This window comes from Sus scrofa, chromosome 1 (assembly GCF_000003025.6).
Source record: "Sus scrofa isolate TJ Tabasco breed Duroc chromosome 1, Sscrofa11.1, whole genome shotgun sequence".
Lineage (NCBI taxonomy): Eukaryota > Metazoa > Chordata > Mammalia > Artiodactyla > Suidae > Sus > Sus scrofa.
In genome coordinates, this window is record NC_010443.5 from 201,368,784 (window position 1) to 201,380,275 (window position 11,492).

General features: G+C 40.6%; 1 protein-coding gene and 1 pseudogene across 1 annotated transcript; both read right to left on the bottom strand.

Moving 5' to 3' along the window:
* Positions 873-1,445, bottom strand: IFN-OMEGA-3 (interferon omega 3). The gene has a single exon (NM_001164844.1). It carries the CDS (start codon positions 1,443-1,445, stop codon positions 873-875), a length of 573 nt encoding a protein of 190 aa, NP_001158316.1.
* On the bottom strand, positions 9,407-10,864 carry LOC110255446 (annotated as a pseudogene).

An 11,492-nucleotide genomic window follows, 5' to 3' on the forward strand; every position in this document is an offset into this window, starting at 1 on the left:
CAGCTTCCCAGGACGAGGTGAGTCTTTCCATCAGATATTTACATGGGCCACTCTTTGCTGACTGAATATAAATCAGGTCCACCCATGACAGAAGGACTGACAGTTTTCCATAATTTGCAGAACTTCTCTCAATCCCATGGAGTTCCACCTTTTGACAAGCATTTTCTGGAAAATGGTAGGACATTTCCATAGGACAAAATGGACAAATATCATTCTGAGATTTATATAAAAAAATAAGGATTTTGTTTTATAGAATTAAACTCAAGAGGTTTTCTTTGATAACTATTTTATAAATAAAATAAAATGGAAGACTGGGTGTCTGGGGTTAATAGACACAAACTATTGCCTTTGGAATGAATAAGCAATGAGATCCGGTTGTGTAGCACTAGTAACTATATCTAGTCACTTATGATGGAGCATGAAGGAGGATAATATGAGAAAAAGAATGTATGCATGACTGGGTCACTTTGCTGTACAGTACAAATTGACAGAGCACTGTAAATCAACTATAATGGAAAAAGTAAAGATCATTTAAAAAGACGAAAGAATATGAAAATTTAATAATATTTATTTATATTATATTTTATAAATTTAAATATAATATAAGCATAAATATTTTTACATGAAAATATAAAGATGATAACAGAATAAATAAATAATATATAAATGAGTAACATCAGGACAGTCATTGCTAAGGGACAGATAACACTGGAGTTGAAAAATTTTGAAACATTAATTCTTATTACTACTGAAAAGGACTAACCTGAATTAATTCAATGCATTTTGTGGGTAGATCCAAAATAAGAGGTTCTTAAAATGACAAAAGATGAATGTGCTAGGATGAGATGGCATCTTAGTGAATGAGAATCATGTCAGGATGACCCCAGGTCTACATCCATAATTCTTAACCTTTGTTGCAATTTAGTGGTTGAAGACAAGGCTCTCATGATTTCCACTCTGACAGTCTCCCAGGCACAGTCGCTGTATTTCTTCTCTTTCAGGTAGAGATGGATTCCCTCAAAGTACCTCTTCACAGCCATTTCCAGGGCAGATGTCTGCTCTCCCATCACCTGCACCAAACAGGGGTCCAGGTCTTCCAGCTGCTGATGGAGTCCAGAGCAGAGCTTGTCCAGGAGGGTGGAGTCCCAGGCAGCAGAGGAGCGCTCCGTGTGGAAGAGGAGGAAGGTCTGCTGGAGCATCTCGTGGAGGACAGAGATGGCCTGGGTCTTCTGCAGCTGGCTGCCTTCCACCATCTCCTGGGGGAACCCGAAGTCTTTTCTGTCCTTCAGACAGAAGGGAGGGGAGAGTCTCCTCATCTGATGCAGAAGCACCAGGTTCTTCCTGCTGACGTGCACGTGGTTCTGAGACAGGTCACAGCCCAGAGATGCCCCAGGGCCATAGCTGAACACCACCAGGACCGTCAGTAGAGAGAACACAAAGGCCATGGGGAAATGAGGGCGCTGCTGGCCTGGCTGAGATGGGTGTCTAGGGGGACCTTGGGGGTAGGTTCTCTGATGCCATTCTCTCTAAGCAAGGCCATTAAACAGGGAACACAGTAATTTTCATTTTCTAAACATTTCTCTACACTTTCACGTCTTTTTTGGTTTTCATTTATGTATTCTCGATATGGTCCAAGACAACATCATAACTGTGAACCATTAATTTTGTCGTAGAAGTTTAATTTCCCCCAGAAACTTCAGATATGTCCATGCAAATGGATATTTATCAATCAAATAAGAAATGTCTTTGTCTCAGAGTCAGAAGTGATGTTGGTGTATAAACACATCCTCTTTGTGTGTGTGAATCCCTTTCCTTCATAAATACTGCTCTTCTCCATTGTAGGAGCAAATTTCTACCTCTGATCTTAGGCTCCATTTTTCCCACCTTCTTTACTTAGGAGACCAAATCTCTCAGCTCTATGGTGTCTGTCTGTATTCACTTAGGGATTTACGAGACCACCTTTGGAAATTAACGGCTTTGAAATGGAAGAGGGGTTTTATTTACTATTTGATTAACAGAAGAGGCCAGTGACTATGAGTGAATGATATTCTTTTATGTTTCTCTTGCTTCTAGAACAGATCCATGCAGATCCATGTGGTTCTGCTTCAGGGGACCAGGAGGTCAGGACAATTACAGACATTGTCCTTTCTTTCCACCATGTTCTTCCTGGGGACTTATAGTCCTCCACAGCCTGGGCCAATATCCCTGACAGGAATCCTGGTTCTTTTCAGGAGAATATGGGTGTGGAGATTCTAATTCCAAGATGATTGTGTTTTCCTGGCAGCATCTCCCTCACAAGGAGGGTGTCACATCTAGTAACACCCTGTCCTCTAGAGGAACAGAGTCCCCATCCTAACCTCCTGCACCCACTCCCTGAAGCAGACTCACCACATCCTGAGAACTTTAAAACCTCCTCACTGTGGAGGGCCCTATTTATTTGTTGGGAAGATAATTCTTCTCCCAGGATCTCTGCCTTTGCCCCCAGAGTGTTTGCTTGAAGGACCCTAGTCCTCAGTGGTGACCTCCTCCTCTCCTGACATGTGTCCTCAGGTATCAAAGGTGCCAGCAGCCCTCAGATGCTGAGAGCAAAGGTGTGTCCTGTCTTAGGATGTGGAGAAGTTATCCGGTTGAAATCACTTCAGTTTGACTTGACAGATAATTTACATTTTGTCAATACAAATTTGTTGGTCAACTCTTGTCCTTAAACAAATGAATGCTTGTTATACTCAAAGTTTCTCAGCTGGAGAAAGGTGATTTAGTGACAAAGTTTTCTCTCATGAGAAGCTTATGTCACAGAAACTAATGATCTTCAGTTGGTCATTCATTCAGTGGATCCCTCTGGGTTTCTCTCTTCCTCTGTCTCGGGGATGCAGGGCAGTGAGGCCTAGGCTATTCTCAGGGGAGAAATTGCCTTCTTTTCTTTACTTGTATGTGATTCTTCACTTAAGGTTTTTAGAAATTGCATTCACTAATGTTAGGGGTTTATAGGGCAAGTTTGAATTCCTGATGAGGTGAGAAAAATAAAGGAAGTAAAGGAAGGCAAATGGGCTGCAATTGCGATCATTTTCAAGACTTTAGATATTTTGTTCCTCATTGCAACTTTCCTGAAAGTAAAATTTGACAGTTGCTTTGTGGAAAAGAAAAGCAATGTAGGTCTGAATGTCTTGAATGTGAAATATGGAAGTGGTTTTCCACTGATACAATGACATATTCTAAGTTAGCAAACTTCAGTGCAGCACAGATGGGGACAAGGCAATGCAGAGGGGAAGGGCGAGGTTCATATGAACAATGGGAAGGGACGAACATGGCTGCTTCATGGATGATCTTGAGGTACTGATGAAATAATTAGAGGGAGGAGAGTGAGATGACAAAAGATGCTTAATTCCACTTCCAATGCCAAAGTGTTGCTGTCTGCTGTTTTATAGGGCACCACAGGGTATGGTCTGAGTCAACTAAAGTGACTTTAAGTTCTAATGAAAAATTAACAAAATCCCTATTAAGTGGTTAGAAAACAGTAGATGTTTCTGCCAATTCAGAAAAAAAAAAGATCTCTAAGATTTTTATGAGTAATTTCTTCAGTCAAATATAGTAAAGTAACTTTATTAACCCCACAACAGCAGACACCTGCAATATATTTGTCTTGATTTTTCTTGTGATTTTAAGAACAACAACAAAGCACCTAACAGTTTCTGTCCGTATGAGCTCTGACATTTCTCCTTCAGGATGAAAACTAAGGTGTCCCTCTCCACCTGGTTCCACAGGAATGAAGTCACTGAACTTTCCTACACCCTGAAAGGAGGTCAGGGTGGGGATCAGGAAGGCGGCACTCTGTGCTCTGGGAAAATGGACAGATCAGGCCTTCAGATAGTAGATCATTTCAGGAGAAAATTTTATGAAAGCAATTTTTTGCCTCTTCTTACACCTAGAAAAGTAGTAAAATAGGAGTTCCCGTCGTGGCGCAGTGGTTAACGAATCCGACTAGGAACCATGAGGTTGCGGGTTCCGTCCCTGCCCTTGCTCAGTGGGTTAACGATCCGGCGTTGCCATGAGCTGTGGTGTAGGTTGCAGACGCGGCTCGGATCCCGCGTTGCTGTGGCTCTGGCATAGGCCGGTGGCTACAGCTCCGATTCAACCCCTAGCCTGGGAACCTCCATATGCCGCGGGAGTGGCCCAAGAAATAGCAACAACAACAACAACAATAACAACAACAAAAAAAAGACAAAAAAAAAAAAAAAAAGAAAAGAAAAGTAGTAAAATAATTACAAACTTCTACCGAGATGTGTCTTTGATGGCAGGTACCCCATTTGCCAAAATCATATATGTGTATTGATCTCTCCCCCAACCACCTGGAGCAGATCCTTAGAGCTGTCGGAGCAGCTCTCCTCCAGGCTATAGTCCTCAGGAAATTCCCCAAGAACTGTCTCCCAGCTCTCATGTTGTCCATTGTTTGTTCAGTGGACAAGGACCTCGCTGATGTCCCAGGAGTCCTCTGCAGGTCAGCCTGATGTTCTCATTCCCAAAGACAAGTGTGCCTCTCTCCTCCAGCCCAAACTGGACCTTCTGTTGTCTCCAGAGAGCCCAGTGAAGAGTCTTTTCTCTTTATTGTTCTAGCTAATGGTTAAGATGTGGTTTCTGACGAGGCTTTGGACTGACCAAGGGGGAAAAGCGTATGTGCTTCCTAGACAGAAGCAGTGAAGGTTTTTAAAGGGCCGCTTATCAGGGAGAGCCTGGTTTGAACTCAATAGTCAGCCACACTGCCTAGAGTAGTTGTCTTGATTTATGTCTTTAGTCACAACCTAGAAAGCAGCATAAAACAATACCATTATTTAAAACAATATTTATTAATAAGATGGCATTTTTAGAAGTAATATAGGACTGTTTTTTGCCTATTGTTTGGATCCTAATCCTCAGGAAGGTTTCCAGACATCTAAATGTACTTGAAAGGCCCCTCTGACTTAAATGTCCCTACTTAGTGCAGAATGTACCAGCTGCAAAGAGAAGAAAGATGATTGATCCATCAATGTTCTCTTTCCAAATTGCCTAAATTAAATAAATGGATTTCCACAAAGGTCTTTGATGCTTTGAGCAGTTCTCATCTTCCAGGGTGCGCAGTGCTGATACATGTCCTGCTGGGAAGGCTCTACCCCACTGGTTCCTAAATGGATCATAATCCCTGCCCATGTCCCTTCTGTTCAGCCTTGTTTTATTATGTTCGTCTTTCAAAGAGGCTCCATCAAGATGGAATGTAATAAATTCCTTGGGTTTCATTGTCCCGGGAGTATCCTTCCCTGCTCTGTGGTAGCTTGCTGGGTTCTAAGGAGGAAACAGGTTTGCAGCTGGCACTGGACCCTCATCCCTTCTGATGCTCTGCAGGCTGCTGTGGTATCCGTGTCACCCATGCTGGGAACACTGTTAGTGTCCATATATTTGTGTGATAATTCTATGCTGTCAGTATGCACTACTATCATATGTAGTATATTTTGTAGTATATATTTATATACATGTGTACCAAATGTGCACATGTATTATATAAATACATATAACTGAGAAGACACAGTTTCCCAATTCTGCTTTGCAGTGTTTTACTGTCAGTTACGGAGGAGGGTAGGAGAATTCATTATGTATGTTTATATTTGCATGCAAACAAGAAAATAGCCACTACCTGTGTAGACATCACTCAATGGATGATACTCTGCTAAGAGTTCTTAAATGTTCTGCACTGTCTACTACCTACCACTCTAGGAATAGTTTCACTTACTTTTTGTATGAGGAAACTGAGGCTCAGAGAAGTTAGGTGATTCCCAAGATCACCCATGTTCCTGGAAGAATCTTGATTCAGTGCAGAATCCTATATCACTTAAAAATAATTGTTGAAGTTTCTTCTCATGCAATTCTCCATCCCTTTGTTTTTTTCTTTTTCTTTTCCTGTTTGGCCTCACCTATGGCATGTGGACATTCCCAGATGAGGGGTCAAATTGGATCTGCAGCTGCTGCCCATGCCACAGCCACAACACCAGATCCAATCTGCTCCTGTGACATATGCCGCAGCTTGTGACGATGCTGGATCTTAACCCAGTTGGCGAAGCCAGGGATCAAACCCGGATCCACACAGAAACCAACATCAGGTCCTTCACCTGCTGAACCACAACAGGAAGTCCCATTCCTTTGTTTTTAGTTCTTTCTGAAAGTTGTTCTTCCCTGGTTAACTCCTAACTGCACTGACTACTCCATCTCTGTGCCCTTTTCAGGCTCTTCTTCTCTGTCTCAGGCTTAAAAGGTCAAGGTCCTCATAAGCTTCAAGTCATCTTCTCATTCTACACTGTACTCATAAGGAAGAACATTCCTTACCATGTCCTGATTTCCATATATTCAACTATTGCAAATTAATATCTCCAGGATGTATATTGTGGCAGATTCTAGATCCACACATGCATCTACTGATGGGAAGTCTGTCTTTAGATGTTGCTTGAGCACTTTCTAGATCACATCTGCTTTCTTCCTGTCTTGATATCCCTCCATTGAGATTCTGGCGAGAGAATCCCTGTGCCTCTCTCTCTTATTGTAACAAGAAACCTAACTGAAATAATATAGCATCATTATTGCTTTTATATCTCTTTATCTTTCCAACTGAAAGCTCCAAAGAAGAGGTTTGGCATTTTTTTTATTCACGTCCGTGTTCTCAGAACTATCACATATCTGATGTAGGAAAATGAAGTTTTGAGATATAACCAACAGAAAGAAATGAATGATGAGTACAAATCATCATCCAGTTTTTAGTATGGGTTGCTACTTTTAGCTATTTCTTTTGTTTAAGAGAAAACTAAAGATATCCTCTGGGGAAGAATTTCATAAATTAAATGGAAAATAATTTGATAAAAGATAAAGGTAAGCATATTTTGTTAGATTTCAGCTAATTATAAATATGAACATGATGTTGTATGAACAAAAAAAAATTTAAATACCATATGTAGTATGGCTGAGATGAGTAAATAGATGGGTACTTTAGAGGCCTTTGCACAATAATCACTGTTATTTGAAACTCCTGCTCTAATAATTCCTAACGCTCTACTTTGTCTGAGTCTAGTTCTGATCCTTGCTCTGTCTCTTCAAACAGTTTTTTTCCTCTTAGTATGGTAAGTTTCTATTGAGAGTTGAACATGGTGTATCGGGTAAAAGGAACCGAGGTAAATTGTCCTTTAGGGTAAGGATTTCCATTTATCTTGTTAGGAATTTGACTGTGTTTACCTCTGGTCCAGGGCTCTGTTTCTGCCCTCTTTATTCTGCATGTCAGCCAAGCTGCCTCATCCTTCTGGATTGGTCTTCTTCAAAAATGACTTTATTAGACCTATTTGACAAGTAACCACCAAAGGAGAAAGGTCTGTATCTTGTACACCATTGTATTATGAGCACAGGGTTCATTATCATTACTCAAAATAATGAATAACAAAGAGTATTCTTAGATTTTCCATCACACGTTATACCGCAAGCTTCTATTAACCTGCCATCAGAACCTTATATTGAGGAGGTCCCATTGTGGCTCAGCAGTAATAAACCCACCTATTAGCAATGAGGATGTAGGTTTGATCCCTGGCCTTGCTCAGTGGGCTGAGGATCCAGCATTACTGTGAGCTGCAGGGTAACTCGCAAATGTGGCTCAGACCTGGCCTTGCTGTGGCTGTGGAGTAGGCCAGCAGCTCTAGCTCCTATTGGACCTGGAAACATACATATGCCCTGGGTGCGGCCCTCAAAAAAAAAAAAAAAGAACTTTATATTGAAGTAATAAATAAGCATCATTTGATCATTCATCATATTCCTATGGAGCCTCTTGATTCATGATTCTCCACGTCACAATCAAGGTGCAGAGCAGGGAAGATGTAAGGCACATGATGCTAGAAAACAGTAGCCTTCTTTTCACTGCTGATTCCAGAGTCTTAACTTTATACATGTTCCCTTTTAGTAGTATTTTTCTGGCAAGGGCTGTCTTGCAGCTTCTGAATTATTTCTGTTTCACCTTGAAACAGAAAACAAAATAGAGAGGTAAAAGGGGGAACATAAAACAGTCCATACCATTAGTTTCCATAATTTTCACTATGTCATAGTTTTCTTTCTTCCCTCAACTTTCTTAGAAAGCTCTCATGGCCTTTGGATGCACTCAAGTCAAAGGAAAGCAAATGCAAATCTGACCATGAGGCGAGTGAAAGTAATAAAATGACTCCCCAGGTGAAGAAAACAGGGAGAGTTCTCATCTGTTATCATCCTTCCAGGTTCTCCAGGATGGTTTCTGCTGATGAATCCCACCCAGTCATCTCTCACTTAGGTGACCAGTGCCATCTAATTTCTCAAGGAGGTGCAGTTTCCATCTCCAGTTTAAATGAATATAATAGCATCTTCTAAGCAGTGTCCATCTTTTACACACAGTCTTCTCACCCTTCTCTCTTGTCCTATTAATCTATGGCCATTCCATCTCATTTTCCCTTGCAGCTCTTCGCTCCCTCTTAAGGTTAAGGTCATTGACTCAACTTGATTCCTTTTCTCATTCTGTGCCCTCTTCTGATTGGATCACTTCTGTTCCCATGCTTTACAGTCCAGGAATTGCTTGGAAATCACCAGCTCCAGTACCCAATGGACATTGGCTGTTTGATACCTACCCGTCAGTGGTAGAGAAGAACTTCTACTCTTGCTTTAGAATTCTCACATGGCTTCATTTACCTTCTGCTGAGAGCACTTCATGTTTTATCCATTCTTCTCCTTACAGCATTAAACTTACCTGATATTAATTGCTAATATTAGCATTAGTTTTAAACATAATTGGCATTTAACTTTCACTTAACTGATTATTGTTTTCAAGTTACTTTCACTACAAGAATCAAAGAAACAAGAAAGCAAGATTGGATTTCTTAAGTTCACTTCAGCCACATATAACCTTGTTTAGAGGAAGTTTATATTGTCTTCTAAATTTAATGTCATAATGATGGGGAGATGAATTACACCACACATTTTTCAGTTCAGGTTGCACGTTAGTCTTGGTGTTTCTTTTTTAAGAATAACAAATACAGGAAGTTTCCTATAGTGAAATTTTAATGAATGAAGAAAAATAGTAAACAGACTAAATACAAAGATTTTTATAAGGTGCACATATCAAATGGAGAAAAAATAATTTAAATCTTATAGATAAATAAATAAATATTGAAACATATAAATGCATAGATCAGCAAACGTATCTGTAAAGAACCGGTGCCTGTAGAATAGAACATGGATGTTGCTAATAATCCTGAAAGCCTTTGACAAATTGAGTCACTTCATGGCAGGATGACAACAGAAATGAGGGGCTGTGACATGGCAGCACAGGAGGAAGTGTGGGTTTGTTAGTCTGTGAGAAGCATTTCTATGATGAACCAAGTGTCTGTCACTCCTTCTTCCTGAGTCTGTCTCACAGGTTTCTGGAGGAAGAGAAGGATCTCATGACTTCTGCCCTGATGATCTCCCAGGCACAGGGGCTATAGCTCTTCTCTTGCAGATAGAGGGTGAGTCTGTGGAAGTATTTCCTCACAGCCAGGATGGAGTCCTCCTCCAGCAGGGGGGTCCCTTCCAGCCCCACCTCCTGCATGACACAGGCTTCCAGATCCCTGAGCTGCTGATCCAGTCCAGTGCAGAACTGGTGCAGGAGGCTCTCATCCCAGGCAGCAGCTGAGCCCTCTGTGCTGAAGAGCTGGGAGGTCTGCTGGAGCATCTCATGCTTCAGCCTTCTGGACCTGGTTGCCCCCCAAGGCCTCTTGGGGGAATCCAAAGTCCCTTCTGTTGTCCAGGCAGGAGAAGGGGGAGACTCTCCTCATTTGTGCCAGGAGCTCAGGGCCCTGGTGTGAGCCAGGCTGTGGGTTTGAGGCAGGTTGCAGCCCAGAGAGCAAATGGAGTTGCAGCTGAGCAGCACCAGGACCATGAGGAAGGCTGAGTTTGGGGACCTTGCAGATGCTGCTGTCCTGGCTGAGGTGGGTGACTCTGTGACCCTGCTCTCTAGGATGTCTGAAGACCTTCCCTCAGGCCTGTGTCTTAAATGGGAGCAAATTCATTTCCATTTTCTGAATATTTCTTTCTATGTCTGTTTCTGCTTTTTACATGAACTCTCCAAATGTGTAGGGCAGCATTTCTCAACATTTTTTCATTATCACCTGCCTTTCTCCTCCCCAGACTCCTTTAAAATATTTTTTCCTTATTGCCCCCACATTAAATTTTGATAACCAGCTGTACTATGTATCTATTTAGGTAATCCATAAATATTTCTACTCTATGCATAGGCAAAGAAAGTGTAACACTTACTCTTTGTATTCAGTGCAGAGTTAACAATATCGAAAAGTTTTAAGCTACCAACTAAATGTAAAAGCTATTGAATTGAAATTTAAGTTCATAACTAAGGTGGCAGAATGACTTTTAATGTAATATACATTTACTTATATAGTTAGAAATGGATCAAATTTCTTATACAAATAAAAATTTATATTCATACCTGATAATAATACCAATTTATGGACATAATTATTCAAAAAGGCTCAAAATCATTGCAAAACCAATTGTTTCCTGAACTTTGTTTAGGTATTTACCTTTTTGTTTTACTTCATATCAGAATGGAGTTTTTAATTTCACTAGCTGCTAGGTATTCATATAGATTCTGGCCACATTTTTTCTTCTGTTTAGCACTACCGTCATTATTGATGTGTTGAACAACTTGTTAGAATTAAATAATAAAATGTTGCCTTATTTAATTTACAAATACAATTTTCTATTTGTATTTAATTCCTCTAGCCTGATTCACACTGAGGCTCAAACCTAAGCAACATCCACGAGACAGCCAACGGCAGCGGTAAGTACATAAAAGGCACCTCTCAGAATAGGACATTGAAATCAAGCACATGATGCAGAGAAACTCCTCCAGTGTAGCACTGATCATATGTAAAGTTCGCCTATCTTCCATAAAGTCAATGTGAGTCTTTTCATGATATGCAAGAAAACCAAAGAGAAAAATGAATCCTAGTAAATAGTAAGGACTAAGATTTTGTTGGATAGGGTTGAGTTTGGAGTGTCACAAACCATGGTAATAGCCAAGATTTGTTCATAGCCCTAAAAACTCAATGTTTGCACCTGTGAGAGCAATATCATCTCCAATGAGAATGCACCTTTTAGGAATCATCATCAATTTACATCTTTCTCCCTATTTTTGCATTAAATTTCTAATTTTCCAAAGACCTTTAATTCTGATCTTTAAATACTAGCTATGTGATCATCTTGGCAAATCAGCTCTGTAGTAACTGGATTCTGTCTTATATTCTGTGGTATCCTTGGCACCAGGCCCAGTGTACTCACTCAACAAGTAATTTTCATTGAAGCAGTTTTGCTGATTTTTCTTCTATGGGAAGGCATTTATGAATGACCAAATTATTTTCCTTTATCACAGCCATATTTGCTGTGACAATGGCTAGTATTTCCACACTTCCCCTACT